Source organism: Hydra vulgaris, chromosome 13 (genome assembly GCF_038396675.1).
Source record: "Hydra vulgaris chromosome 13, alternate assembly HydraT2T_AEP".
Classification (NCBI taxonomy): domain Eukaryota; kingdom Metazoa; phylum Cnidaria; class Hydrozoa; order Anthoathecata; family Hydridae; genus Hydra; species Hydra vulgaris.
In genome coordinates, this window is record NC_088932.1 from 12,225,555 (window position 1) to 12,241,555 (window position 16,001).

Sequence of the window (16,001 nt, forward strand, 5' to 3'; positions counted from 1 at the left end):
TTATTCAAGTATCTCGTATTTTTATGTTCAACAAATGTCTTCAAGTTATTATTTAAAAAAAATAACGAGATACTTGAATAATAATTATTATTCAAGTATCTCGTTATTTTTTTTAATAATAATTATTATTCAAGTATCTCGTTATTTTTTTTAAATAATAACTTGAAGACATTTGTTGAACATAAAAATACGAGACTGAGTTTTTTAAACAGTAAATAAGACTGTGTATGAAATCACCTTGTTAAAAATTATCTTGATAAAAGGAGTTTAAAAAATTATTATGTTTAAATGCTTGAAAAATAATTTTTTTTTTTATTAATACAAATAATTTTTCTAATAATTTCTAATAATGCATGCAATTTTACATAAAATGTATGCAAAATCGCATGTATATTTGCGTATACACTTAAACTTTTATTTTTTTTTAGTGTTTTAATATTTCCTAGATTTTACAGTTTGTTTTTATTGTTTTTTCGATTTTTTTACTGTTTTGATAATTATCTATTTTCCTTTGGAGAATTTAAATATATTTTTGTACTTTACTAACTACAATCAACTTATTAATAGTAATAAATTGATTAGATTAAATTTTCAAAAAACAATCTGATCGGATGAAAGCATTCAATAAAATTTGACTTAGTGATAGTTCAATCACATATTCTAGTGTAAAAATTCAACCAACAAATAAATAGTGAAGATAAAAAAAAAAGTAATAAGAAAATAACGAAAAATAAAGGTGATAAAAAAGTAACGCATAATTTAAATTAGAGTTATCAAACTATTTAAAAAAATTCTATACCTCTTTAGTAAACTTACAAGTATATATGTAAAACATACTCTGCATCACAAATTTTAAAACAAAACTTTATACATACATACAATCATATATGTAAATATATATTTATACATATATATTTATATATTTATATATATATATATATATATATATATATATATATATATATATATATATATGCATATATATATATATATATATACATATTTATATATGTTTATATATATATATACATATATGTACATACAATCATATATGTATATATATATTTATACATATATATATATATATATATATATATATATATATATATATATATATATATATATATATATATATATATATATATATATATATATATATATATATATATATATATATATATATATATATATATATAGCTATAATAATAAGCTTTAGTTACTTTATAAAAAAAATTGTTTTATTGTAATTACAGCTTTTGGTTAGAAAATATTCAACGTTCTTTGATTTGATTTTTTATAAATGAGTTATTTGAAAGCAATATTAATAGAATATCCCATACACATTTTTCTTATTATTTACAAGTTCTTTCTACTTAAAAAATACCAATGTGCTGCCAATACTTTTATTATAAATTGCTGATATATATTTTTTAATAAATAACGAGATCAGCAGAATCCGCTTTTATTATCAATCTAACAAACATCTGGTTTGAGAATTAAACGGATGTTTCTTTGTAAGCTTTAATACCGTTTGGTATTGACGCGAGAATCGGAGCTATCGGAGATTGTTTTATAACAGGAGTCTCTTTTGGATCATCCATAAGAATAATGTCAATTAAATGCTCCATACCAATTGTCTTTGCGCAAATGACGTGCTTTCGAGTTTTTTTTTCATGTGTTTTGTTTTCATCTCCTTTATATACAATAAAAGCTATTTAACATCCGCAGAACATGTACCAAAAAAAAAAAGTAATTTTGTTACCTTTGAAATTGGGTAAAAAAAAATAAAATGTTTACCTTTTTTATCTTTTTTATCATTTTCTAAATTGTCTTCTGCTTCTTCAACCTCGCAATCTTCAATAATGTCCATTTTTTTACTTTCGGTAAATGAAGTTGATCGGTCTTTTCTCTCACTTAGTTGATTATTGATTAAGTTTTTATGGTCAACAAAAACAGCTTTTTTACGAAAACTGCTTTTTCGATTTGTTTCAAAAGTATCATACTTTTCGTTGTTATAACTTTGATCTTGGTCCTCAGGGAGATTTTGAGTTTCATTGTTTTGATCCGTTGCGCTTATTATGTTTGAATTATTGTCAACAAGAGAATTAGAAAGTTCTGTGGATTTATTATCAACTTCATCTTCAGATTCTTCTTCTTCCACTACTTCTGATGCTATCAATACAAACTCTTCTTCCTTCCTCAGTTCTGTGTAACGAACTTGAGTTTCTCTACTGTATTTTCGCTTAGCTAAGCTAATTTTTCTATTGTTTTCTTGCTTATCTGCATCATCATAGACCGGTAACGTTGGAATCAATTTTTGCTGAAAGTTTTGATTTTCATCCTTATTAATTTCATCGTATAGAATTTTTTCAGAGTTTCCAGTTGTTTCTTCCATTGAAGGTTGAGTAAGTAACATGGAATATGTTGAAGTTCCATTTAAAAGGTTACTATTAAGTTTAGAAAAATTTTCGAACGATTTTTTGGTTTGATGGATCGAACTGAGATTTTCTTGGTAATCTAATTTTGGTTTATCACCTAAGTTTGTTTGATCATTCATGTTTTTTATTATTGAGAGATTTTCCTGAGGTTCGCACGAAATCTCTTCGGAAATTTTCTAAATTAAAAAGAAATACTCTAACAAAAATCAAAATAATTTTAATTAAATAAAAAAAATATGATTTAAAGTTTGTTTTTTTTTCTTTTAAATTATGGTTGTATTAGTAAAAATGTATTAATATATAATGTATAACAGTTTTGGTTTCTGCATTAGCAGTGATCAAAACTGCTAGGTAAAATAAAGTTTGGCAAAATAAAGTTTATTAAATAAACCAGAAGCAACCCACTCAGAAGTACACAACTTATCTTTGAAGCATTAACAATCTTGGCAGGCATTTAAATATAATAGATAAAGTTTATTTAACTAAATGTCTTTTTAATCTGAAACAACAAATAAACTTTTGTCTCTAGTTTTTGTTGAGTTTTTATATCTTTTGAATTGCCTTGTTTTAAAAATCCTTTGTTTACTCTAACTTCGGGATATTTCACCAGTTATTTCAACGAACACAAATATATAAAGCAATAAAAAAACCCTTAGCAATGGAATTTATTTTTTATTTGCTACCAATAACTACTTTCAAAATATAAATGAAGATAATAAAGGATTAACTTGTGTTCAACTTTAAAAAAAGATCTCCTATCTTCTCTAAAGAAAGACTCCATTTCTTATATTACGATTTATTTAAATAAAAATTATAATAAAAATTCCCCCTGAAATTATTAGTAATAATTTTGCTTGCACATCCATTGAAAGCTATATTGCATTTTTGTGCGTACAATGTTACTTTATTTATACGTTATTTTGCAAAACGCAAGGCCAATATAAATTAATTATTTTCCGGTGAACAAACAGTTTTACTAATATAAAGTCAAAAATTGTAATATTAGAATATTACTAAAGAGATAGATAGCAATATATAAGAGTTTAATGACCTAAATATTTAATACTTATATATTTACCGTGATAATCTAATCTTATTGCGCAAACATTTTAACTTTTTTTTCTTTTTTTCTCCCCCGTTCCAATATATTCAATAAATGAGTCTTTACGGATGTTGTTTTGTTAAAACTGTAAGATAGTGGCATTCAAAATTTTATGGATAAATGTAGAGGAATCCACATTTAGAATGTTGATGTTTAATGTGAACTCTTTTCAAAGTTTATGCAAATATAAATATTATTTGGCTTGTTTTATTTCATTATGATTTATAATATTTATAAGACACTATCTTTTACAGATTTACTTTAGGTTTATATATTTTTCACTCTGCACTTCCTTTTTTCACTTCTTTCTACAATGTCATTGGTCGCCATGCAGTCGGCATTGTGTCTTACTTGATTTTATTTTTTTATCTGCAAGGAATTTTTATGAACTTTTTTAGATAAAATATGATCATAAAATATGAGTGTGTGTGTTTTTATTGTATTTTCGTTTTTTAGTTGTTGTTTTTTTGTTTTGTTTTTACATTTTCAGTTGTTATTTGCATGGAAAATTTGATTTTAAAACAACTATAAGGTTTTTGAAAAGTATGCAATTTTTAAAAAGTAGTTATGAACTTTTTGAAAAGTAACTTATGGCAAATTCATCAAACAACTATTGAACCGTAAATCAATTTCCGGAGTAAATATTTTTTTAATTATTATTTGCATTTGAAACATTTAACATCTTAAATTTAAAAATAAATTACAATAAAGATTTTTTTTTTTTAATGCTACATCAGTTCTATAAGATATATAAGATCTATGCTACTTAAGTTTGTCAGGAGGTTTTATGATCTGTAGCTAAATAGATCTATAAAGGTGGTAAACAATATGATTCACGTAACTTTGAAATTGATTATTTTAATGAACGTGTAAACATGATCAACTTGATCTTTTATAGACATGTTTCAAAAATCAAGTGAATCTCATATATGATTTAAATTTATTGAAAACCAGTAGAATTTAGAATTTGTTTTCAACTACGAGTTATTTAAAACGATAATTTTTTTAACGGTGGATTGTTTGTTGTTAAATGCATCCAATTTTGGTTTTAGTTTTTACTCACTTTTAGAACGTCTACTTAACATTACTATTGTTTAAAGTTTTCTACGTTTTTTAGTTAAACGTGTTTTACGATTAAAACAACACATTGAAACGTTTAAATCTTTTGAGCGCGATATCAATAACATACCAAAACTAAATAAAATATATTGCAAAATCAATCACCTAATACTAATTTTCATGCCAATATATAAACTATTTTTTATGTGTTCCTACTTGTATCAAGATTTCAAATTTGTTGTTCTCATTTTTACAGCAGTTTTCTTCGATTATTACATATTCGCTGAGAATTCCTTCTAAATCAGACATTTCTTGGTTTTCTGTAACTTGTAATGCTTCCTTTGTATCTAGTTTTTTATTGTCTTTCATTTTTGATTGACATAAATTAAAAACTGAAGTTCTGTTAGGTTTATTTTGATGATCAAGTATCAAATTTACATTATTTTCATCTCCATTATAAAGTGTTTTCAAGTGTGGAGAATCCAAGTTATAAGTTTGGTTATCTTGAATACTTTCTTTTTTCTCGACATTATTCTCGTTTTGCTTCGTTTGCTTTTCGCTATCCGTTGTAAATTGAAATTTGTCATTATTTGAATTAGAATCGATAAAATTGATGGAGTCAATAAACTCTTCGTTTTTAATAAAAATATTTTCTTGTTCATTCGTTATGTTCAAAATATCTTCATACTCTGTCACCACAGCACCAGTTTCTTCTAGTGATTCTATTTCAGTAGTTTCACATCTATCATATATTTCAAAAATTTCACTAGAATGGTATCCAAATCCTTTTTCTGTGATATATTCGTACGGAAAATAACGCAGGTCATATAAATGACCATTCGTTAAGTCTTTAAAATCTTTTTTCTTGACATCAACAGTATTTTCTTTTTTTTTTTTAAGTTCGTTGTGATATTTAAAATTGATACTATTGTCGTGCAATATGTTGGCTGCCATTATGACATCCATAAAATATTTTTTTGCACTAACAACTAAATCGTTGTTTAAAAATTGCAGAGAAAATACTTTTTGTTCTGTTTGTTTTATGAACAAGAGTTTTGTGTAAGCAAAATGGCTTAGCAACGCGACACGATTTTTTTTTTATTGTAAGAGACATAATCCATTACTTGTATATCATAATCCAATACTTGTTTATCATAAAAGTATTTTTGCATCTTAAGTATAAAGAGTCAGCCTTGGAATAAAAAAAAGAAAACACTATATAATTGCTAATATTTGTATATTAACTTTATAAGAGTTACATTGATTATTTTTTTTATTATCGAATATAAGCTAGCATTTATTGTTTTTTTTTATTATAGTTTATATATTGTATATTATTTTGTTTTGAACTATATAAAGACTATGTTTTATATATTGCTTATATATTTTAATTAGCATTTGTAATAAATTAGAATTATACTGATATAGTATTTGTTGTTTTTTTGTTTATCACACGTTTCTTTAATAAAATAAAGCACGGAAGAGGAGTTAAATATATTAGGTAAATATTTTATTTTATGGTAAACAAAATTTGTTAAAAAAGATTATCGCCCAACAAATTAGCTATAAATTTTGCTAAAAGAAAACATCGACCAATAATTTTGCAGCAAGCTTAGTTAAAATAGAGTAATGGCCAATAATATTGCAGTAAAATTTTTTAATTTCAAATTGTTAGCAAATCAAGTTTATAATTACCAAAAAAAAAATTTTTTTTCAATTTGGAAAAAAACCATAACTCAATATGCATCGTTTATTTAATTCATAAGTAACACAGACTAGGTTATTCATATCATCGGCGCTCCTATTATTTCCAAACAAATTTAAAAAAATCTCGGATTTTTTTAAATTAGCATACTAATAGAAAAAAAGGTCAATTTCACTAAACAACGTATTCTCAATATGCAACTTACCTGATAATTTTGAAATGTATGATAGAAATAAACAAAGTTATCGCTACACGTCCTAAGGAAGTATCGGGAGGCAAAAATTGTTTTGTTTTAAATCAATTTTATTTTTTTAATGAAAACAAAAAACAAGTTACCATTGAGTAACCATGTGTTTAAAGATTTCTAGTTTTAATTAACAACGTTATTATAATTACGTTGTTCATAAATTTAAGTCTTATGTCAAACTCACTGAATATATACTTTTTATTTTAATTTGAAAAAAAATCTCATAAGTTCGAAAAAGTAACCCACTAAAAGACATGTTTGAAGCTATTCACTTTCTTGATTTTTGGCTGTGTAAGTTTCCACTTTAAGATATTATAAATAATTACTTTTTTTAGTTAAAAGCGTATTGCTATTATTAAAAGAAAAAATGGTTATTTTATATTTTAATTACCACAAGTTTATTATTTCATATATGAGCTAAAAATTGTGCATTGGCTTAAAACGGTCTTCTTTCATTTGACGATATATAAATGACGATATATAATATTCAGACTCCTCTGAGTCTGAAACGACAACTTCAATAGCCAAAATAGCAACAACATAAAAAAAAAAAATGCAATTGCCGATTTATTTCAAATTTTTTTAAATTAACGGTTTCCATTTTCATTAGGCAAAATAAAATAAAAAAATTATAAATCACAATTTCATGAGACATAGATGGTAAAATATAATTATTTTTTATAAGTTTTTATATTACTATAACGGAGCCAACGGAGCTTGTATGCTGGTCGCCGGCCCTATAACGATAGGTATTTTACTTAACGCTTGTTTCTGTCCCCATAAGTATCAATAACTATTCTAATTCACTTTAAGTGAAAAAATAAGCGATTCTTTTAAACAATTTTACGATAAACTAGTAAAAAGACAAAAGATTCTTTTAGATGTAATGTGAACTACTTAAGTTACTTTAAATGTGACATTAAAAAAGTTGAAATGTCCCGTAAGTAACGGTGGAAATGTTATATAATTTATTTTAAAAAAATATTACATTATGTAATTTATAAAAAAAAATTATAAAAAAAAATGGAAAAAACTCGAGACCAATAAAATATTATATTTAATGTTAATTACGGTTATTATTATATTCGGATATTACATTGCTATGTTTTTTTTGTTAATGTCTTAAATAATGTTAACGTGTATTAAGTTAATGACTTTTCTGTTTTGTTTAATGACCTACAGTGGAGAAAATAGAATAAGCCTCACCATGCACTGATCCAATATTTTGTTAATCTGTAAGCAAGTTTGTGCAGTGCATCTTTTGTATATAATCAAACACAAATAATTATTGTTACAAACAACAACTTTTTAGATTATAATATAGCATAATTAAATCGCGGTACATTTGATAAAACCATAAATGTATAATACTTGATGTTTGCGGTGACAAATAGAATTTGCCTCATCAATAATTATTTTCAGTTTACTTGTATATTTTGATCTGGTAATACGCATTTGTGACTTTTTTGGTTTTTTATACCTTAATTAAGCGTTTAACGAATGAAAAATTAACAGTAATCAAAACATACAAAGATACATGTTTATCTAATCGAGAAATTGCAAAGAAAATTAAAAGATCTCTAAAAGTTATTAACGATTACTTCAAGATTGACGTTAATTATGGAGATTATATAGAAAATGGTGGCAAACGTAAAATTAATAATCGTACTAAACAAATTATTGTACGTCGTGCTGCTGCTCAGCACATGACTGCATCTCAAATTCGTGCTGATTTACAATTATCTGTATCTTTTCAACGCATGAGACAAGTCTTACATGAAGATCCAAACACAGTTTGGAAAAAGCGTAAACCAAAACCAAAACTTACTGCTCGTCATAAAGAAGTTAGATTACAATTTGCAAAAGAAAACATGTCTTGGCAGGAAGTGGCATCAAGTTCTCTTTAGTAATGAAAAAAAATTGAATCTAGATAGTCCTGATGGTTATCAATATTACTGGCATGATCTTCAAAAAGAGATAGAAACTTGGACAAGTCCTAACTTTGGTGGTGGAACTGTTATGATTTTGGGGGCATTTTTCTTTGCTGGAAAACTTCCACAGGCATAAATTTCAACAAAATGAAATGAAAGGACTACATTGACTTATTAGAAATAATACTTAAACATGGTTAAACATGGTGAGGAATTGATGGGTGAAAATTTCAATTTTTAACAAGATAATGATGCTATCCATAACTCAAAGCTTACAAAAGCTTGGTTAGAGAAAAAAATTATTACGAAATGGAATGACCCGCACTAGTCCAGATCATAGCTCAATTGAAATCTATGGAGAATACTTTCTAGAAAGGTTTATGAAAATGGTAAGCAATTTGAATCCACCTTAAAGCTGAAAACTCGTATCAGAGAAACTTGGAATGAAATATCTATAGAAACTATCCAAAATCTTGTGACTAGTATATCAAGCCGCATCTTTGAAGTCATTAAAAATTCAGGAAGTATTACTAGATATTAAATGAGCGTAAAAATAAAATACTTTCTGTATTTTCTTGTATATAACGTAAATGAGGCTAATTCTATTTTCTCCACAATTGAATACTTTTAATTTTTTTCCATTTATAATTAATTAAACATATCAATTTTTAAACTTTTTAGTTGTAGTAAGATAATAAGAAATAAAGTAGACATAATAATTGTTTCACTGCCATTTTTGTTTATTAGAACAAAAAAAATAAAGGTGAAACTAATTCTATTTTCTCCGCTGTAATAAACAATAATAGGTTTGACAATATTATTGGAGATAAAATATATTTGGAGATAACTACCTGGTTAAATAAATTTTTTTTTTTGATAAGTATTTTGCTAAAGTATTTTTCTATTTTTATAAAAAAATTTGCCTCTTACATCATACAAACACATTTTGTTGTGAATTTTAGGAAGAAGACCTAAATGTTAAATACAAATAATTCTCTTTGATCGAGAGGAAAAAATCTTTTGCTAAGCTTAAAGAAAAACATAAATAGTAACGTTTTAGAAAAGAATAAAACAAGTTTTAGTAAAAAATTTAAATATAAAATTGCCGAACTGGAACATAGAAGCGTTAGAAATAGTTGAAGTTTTAAGGGGCTGGCAGAAAATGAAAATAAAACCTGGGAGGATAAAGAGTTAAAAAAAAAATTGTTCAATTAAAAAAAACTTAATTAAAAACTAAGTATAAAACGAGCAAAAATTGGGATATAGGAAGTAATCCCCTCCCCCCCCACCCCTCCCCCCCAAAAAAATTCTTCCGATAAAAACCCCCGGAAAATATCTCCCGATGAAAAAATTTCCTTAAATAAAAAATTTATTCTTTTAAATTCATAGGTTTGTTGCTAAACCAAAACCCTCAATCAACGTAACGACACTCCTCACATGTTCTACCTATTTTTCAGTCGATGTATTAAAAGTAAAGGTTTCAGGTTTTGCTAGCAACATAATTTGTTGTAGCATTGTGCAAGTATAAAATATTTACATTCAAACAACTATTTTATTGATGTCTTAATTTTTATGCGCTGTAAAAAAAAAAAAACTTTTTTTGGGGGATTTTTTCCGGGGAGATTTTCACCAAAGGATTTTTTCCATGGGTATTTTTCTTTAAAGGATTTTATTAAAGGCTCCGGGTCTTTGATAAAGACCCAGAGCCTAAAAAAGGCTCCGGGTCTTTATCGAACGATGCTAGGTAATACTGTTATTAAATTGTCATACATTTAAAAGTTAATGATTTTTTATTAATGTTTATAGGTAATCCTTATTTTATTAATGATTTATCTCCCGAAGTGTTTGACGCAGCTTCTAAATCTTTTTTTAAAAAAGTAAGTTTGAAACTTACTTTTTTAAAAACTTGGTTGTAAGAGTGACATAATTATGCATAACAGTATCTTGATAGTAATATAGGTTGTTATGAAAAATTAAAAAATAGTTTTTAACTTTTTTTAAAGTGTTTTAGGACTAACTTAAAATTGCTAAAGTTATTCCAATTTGCAAAAAATGCAATTACTGTTTAGTACCTATCCTCCTTGTATTTACTTAGAAGTTTTAGAAAGTATTGTTTAGAATATATAAACCCTAATAATAAAAGACTAATATACAATCAATTTGTTTTAAAAAAAGATAATTCAACGGAAAGCACAATTATTTAATTTGTCCCGGAAGTCTTTGAATCTTTTGATAGAAATAATGCACACATGACATATTTATCAATCTATGAAACGAATTTGATCCGTCATTTGTAAAACATTACTGCAGAAGCTTAGAAATTATGGCATAAATAAAAAATCTAATGAAATAAATATTTATTAAAGTTATTTCAAAAATAGAAAATTACTTTTCACCCACAAAGATAAATATCAAAATGAAATAACTATAATATAACACACGGTGTTCCACTAGGTACCAGGTTCTTGGGTTTGCTCTTATTTTAACAAACACAAATGATATAAACGAAGCATTAAACCTAAAAACTATCATGTTTTTGTACCATTATTATAAAATGAATAATATATTTAAGCATATATCTAACTGGTTTAAAATGCAATAAATTATCTTTAAAGATTGACAAAACAAAGTAAAAGGTATGGTTTGTTTCACTTCTAAACAAACAAACAAAAAAACCTTTTCGTCTAAATTTATATCAAAACTGATAAAATTAAAATAAAAATAAGAAACTGGACTAAATTTTAGACATTTTTTGAAGAAATTATCAGTTGGAAAATATAATATCATTAAAAACATTAAAGTTGCTAAAGGTATTCAACACAAAAAATTACTTTCATTAACAAAAAGACAAACAAAAAGAATGCAACTACTTCTTCGTACCTCGATGTGCAATTGTACAGATATTGCTTCTTTTCTATCGTTGCCAAGAACACTTTAATATATTTTGAAAACTGTAACATACATCCAAATTTTTTTTTATGATATTAAAGTTTTTTTAACTCAATATTTTATGTTTAACGTTTCAATGTAAAAGTGGTTCAGAATTTTTTTATTATTTTTTGTCTTGCCATATCTTTTAATGTTCTTAAAAATAATCTAAAAAAATTAGTCTTTCTACTTTTGTATTATGAATACTTCTAATAGTTACTAAATAATATGATAATTTAAATTAATTTAATTTATAAATCGTGTGACAATATATTGTAGTATAAGTTAATTTACAATTATCTATACATATGTTTTTTTCACCTTATTAAGCATTTAAAAAGTTCTTACAGCATTATTGAGACATTTTATAAGAAGACTTGTTTATATTTGTAAAGGTCTTTTTCTTTATTTATTCAAATTTTTATATTAAGTGTATCACGACAAACAAAAGTAGTTCATATTAAAAACTTTTTTTTACTAACGGTTCCACGCATTTTTGTCTCTGGCAAAATAAGATTTTAAATGAAACACTTTGACGTGTTTTTTATTGCTTAGTTTTTACTTAAGGCGGATTTCCACAAGACGAAAATATTTGCGCGAAGCGAATTTTTTCGTCGATAAGCATGCTTAGATAAAACATTTCTGTCAGAATTAACAGAAATGTTTATCTGCGCATGCTTAATGACGAAAAAATTTGCTTCGCGCGAATATTTTCGTCTTTTGGAAATCCGCCTTTACGTTATATTAAAATGACGTATTTAATTTAGTGCAATTTTAATCACCTTTTTATTTTGTCTCAAGGGTCTTAATAGACTTTAAATATTTTAAAAAAGGGTCTAGGGCTTGGGTTTTGTTTAAAGGTTTGAAAACTGTTCACCATGACTTTTCTATCATTTCCCGTATTCCAAGATGTCACAAGGTATCGAAGTTAAATTCTTGGAATGATTGAACACAGGTTTTTTTAATGTTTTTTATATTTCATTTTACAACTGTTAATTACACTTTATATAAAAACTTTCGCAACAGTAGAAATGCAAATTTTAAGATTGGATAGTCAGTGACGGATTCAAGGAGGTTGGGGGGATGGGGTATACATCCTACCCCCCTACCCCAGAATCTGAAAGCCCTAAAATATCTTAGAAATTGAGGACTCTTTTTTTTAGGAGACGCAGGTGTAGTACAAAATACAAAAATATTTCAACATCCTTCCCCCCCCCCCTTCCTCCACCAAAAATTCCTGGACCCGTTACTGTGGATAGTAAACGTATCGATAAATTAGATCTGCGCGAACTTCAATTTGCAAATGTAAGTTTCATATACTTATATAAGTATGCTTTTGAAAAGATGATTGACTAAATAAAATAAATAAAAAATTGATTGAATTAACTAAATAAAAAAAAGATTTTCAAAATTTTTTGTTTTTAAAAAAGGGTTATTTGCTTATCAGGTATACCTGTACTGTGCTTTTCTGCTCGAAAGCAGTTGTCAACAAATTAATTTTTTGCTGCAATTTTTTATTTTAACTATTTAGTTATTCAATTTTTTACATTTAGAACATTATTTTTAATGAAGTAAGATTTGTTAAAGAAACTATAAATTAAAAAAAACGATATAATACACACAAATATCACATAAGTATAAATTTTAAAACTATAAAAAAAGCATATATATGAAAATCTCGATTAAAAATAAACTACAAGAACAAATACCTCTTCATCTGGTATTTTTTTCATAAACTTTGAGAATCGATTAATTGCATTTAATTTTTGAAACGATTGCTATAAAAAGAAATCTTTAATAAAAGTCAATACTAAAATCTTAGAACGACTTATACAAAAAGTATCCTAGTAATGTAAAAAAGTGTTAATTATCAAATATTATTTCGATAAAGAATGAGTCAGGATTAAAATATAAAGTAGTAGTATTTTAGCAAATTAAATCAGAATATTTTTTATTAAGAAACGCTGTTATACAGTAATACATTTTTCGAAATGCAGCCGTGGATTGCAGGCGTGGCGCAGTGGTTAGAGTTCTGGCTCAGAACCTAGAGGTCCAGCATTAGTAAGGAAGTAGACGCGAATTTTCGTGTTAAATGCTCATCCGCGGTGCTCTGTGATAAAACCGTTAGGACTTTTAAGAGCATCTTAATAACCATAAATAAAAACTTGCTTAAACCTTAACGCAACAACATAAAAAAATAAGATAATAAAGAAAAATAATTTAACCCAATCTATAAGTGGCTCGAAAATAGGTTTCTAACTGTGGAACTTGTTATCCAATCTGGCGCAAGGGTGCTATGCACATTGGCATAAATGAGGTCCGTATATGGCATTTCAATGAGCTGTTAGAGGCTAACACGTGCATGTCCAATATAGATCCACAGTTAGTTTAATAAATATTAACAGATGAGTTATAGCTTTTGCAATTTATTAAAAATTAAAGCCAGGAGGGGGGAGGGTGGCTTTCTAAACGCTAATACTAGGATTATTTATAAATAAATATTTATAATTAGTTAAAAATACCTGCCATCTTCTTTTAGCCAAATATCGCTTCAGCTTCGCAGTCGTTATAAATACAGATTCTGTTCGAGCTCGAGGAGCCGACTAAAAAAACAATTAAGAGTATTTTTCAACTTTGATACATTTTATAATACATAAAACTACGAATGATTTTATGATCAAAATTACTTCTAGACCTAAAACTATAATGTAAATGGTATTCAGCTTACCTGAAAACATAAGGTATTCTTCATCCTAATTAATTATAAAAATTTATGAAATTATTTAAAATGTTATATTATTTTTACCATGTATACAAGCCAATCGTGATTGAGACATTCTTCTGCTGTCAATCTATCTCTGTAAAAAAAATGACAGACATTTAGACGTCATCAGTCGTCGTTTTGAAACTTTTTGTCGTGCACGTGCAGTCGTCGTGCACGACAAAAAGTTTCAAAAAAAAATTGTTTAAAAATAAAATAAAAATGGTCAATATTATTATATAACACCTAACCTAATAAAGTTTAATCTATGACTCAAATGGAAAAAGTTAATGAAATTTTCATTACAGTAGTCTCTCGCTAAATTGCACACCCAATTAGTTTTGCATCCCAGTTAATTGCGCGTTTAGGCCCAAAATATTTGTATTTCAATTTTTTACTGAGTTTTTTGCTGAAAGTGTAATTAGATAAGAAAACGTAACTATTATTTTCCTGTGTTAGGTTAAAAACTAGTTTTTATCACAAATATTTTGAGATAACGATTTTATCAGAATGTAAATAGATAAATAATTCGAATTCGAATCGAAGTAAATGATAAATCTTGTTTTAAACAGATATTAATAAGTTTTAACGATTTATCAGTCAAGTCTCATTGAAAAAACTTTAATAAAAAAACTTTGTTTTAAATTTAGCTGTCACAGTTCTCTTATTCCAACTTTTTTATCCTCACTTCTTATGGCTAAAGGCAAAGGAAAAAGATTATCAGAAGATCAACGAGTCGAAATTATAGCTAAACTTTTAAAAAGTGATGTTAATTATTGTCAGTAATTATGAAAATTAAACGAGAAAAGCTGCAGAATCCATATCAGCCTACAATTCATAACTTTTCCCCCCATGCATAATATATTTCTTAATAAAGATTTGTTTATATAGTTAATAATTTAGTTTGCTAAATTTTTTCTTATCTTTTTCTTATTTGCGCACTCCTAGTTGATTGCGAACCGCATTGCCTGTTTCAATTTGCGCAATTAAGCGTGAATCCACTAAATCAAAACATATTACTCTTATGTTTAAAATCATTTATTTAGTAAAAAAGATTTAAAACTACCTATTAAATTTTATGTGGCAGTTTTTATAAAAAATTACTTAGCCGGGAAAGATGGCGTTCTAAATTCTAAGTTACAGTTTAGAATATTTATTATTTTATCGAGTCGAAATTATAATTATCAATCTATTATTAAATCAATCAAAAATATATCAAAATAATTTAATTGTGAACGATATTAATACAAAGTAACCCTAAAGTAGCAAACAAAAATACGAGCTATAGTTTGGATTATCCAACCAACAAGAAGAAAAAAAGCAAGAAGAAAAGTATAACAAATAAAAAATGAGAAGAAAAACCAAAAAAAATAGCACGAATCTATTGAAAAGCAAAAGATTTATAGATACTTAAACTTCCTAATTTTTTCTGTTTGATGATTATTGGTTAGCCACATCTATTTATTATTTTACTGGACAATTTATTAATATTTGTAGGTTATTTATTCTCGTTAATTTATAAAATTTTGTAATTCCGGAAAGTTCTAGAACATTTAATGACGTTAGGGATTTAATAGCTTTAATAGTTTTTACCAATAATAATTGTAAATATGTGTTTGCGGTGATTTATGATTATGAAAAACATGCCATTTGGTCTGCTTACTGATAATGAGCTCTTAACAACATTATCATGCAAAAATCCACAAAATGTATCATCAAATTTTCTTGTATGTTCAATTTATTCAAGAAACATATTTAAAGAATTTAATACAGTCTTTGGTTCTGCTATTAATTGTAAAATCTATGATGTTATTGGCTTTAATAAAGCTA

General features: G+C 26.0%; 1 protein-coding gene across 3 annotated transcripts in view; it reads right to left on the reverse strand.

Annotated features, from left to right (window-relative positions):
• Nucleotides 1-1,217: 1,217 nt before the first annotated feature.
• LOC100210263 (death-associated protein kinase 2) overlaps nucleotides 1,218-16,001 on the reverse strand; it is a 39,224-nt gene continuing 24,440 nt past the window's right edge. For all 3 annotated transcript variants that reach the window (XM_065816584.1, XM_065816586.1, XM_065816585.1), the window contains exons 8-12: nucleotides 14,217-14,268; nucleotides 13,933-14,013; nucleotides 13,120-13,188; nucleotides 1,798-2,614; nucleotides 1,218-1,693 (exon numbers count right to left, since the gene is read on the reverse strand). In XM_065816584.1, coding sequence (XP_065672656.1) covers nucleotides 1,497-1,693; nucleotides 1,798-2,614; nucleotides 13,120-13,188; nucleotides 13,933-14,013; nucleotides 14,217-14,268 — 1,216 coding nt within the window. In that variant the 3' untranslated portion in view covers nucleotides 1,218-1,496. The remainder of the gene's footprint in view (nucleotides 1,694-1,797; nucleotides 2,615-13,119; nucleotides 13,189-13,932; nucleotides 14,014-14,216; nucleotides 14,269-16,001) is intronic.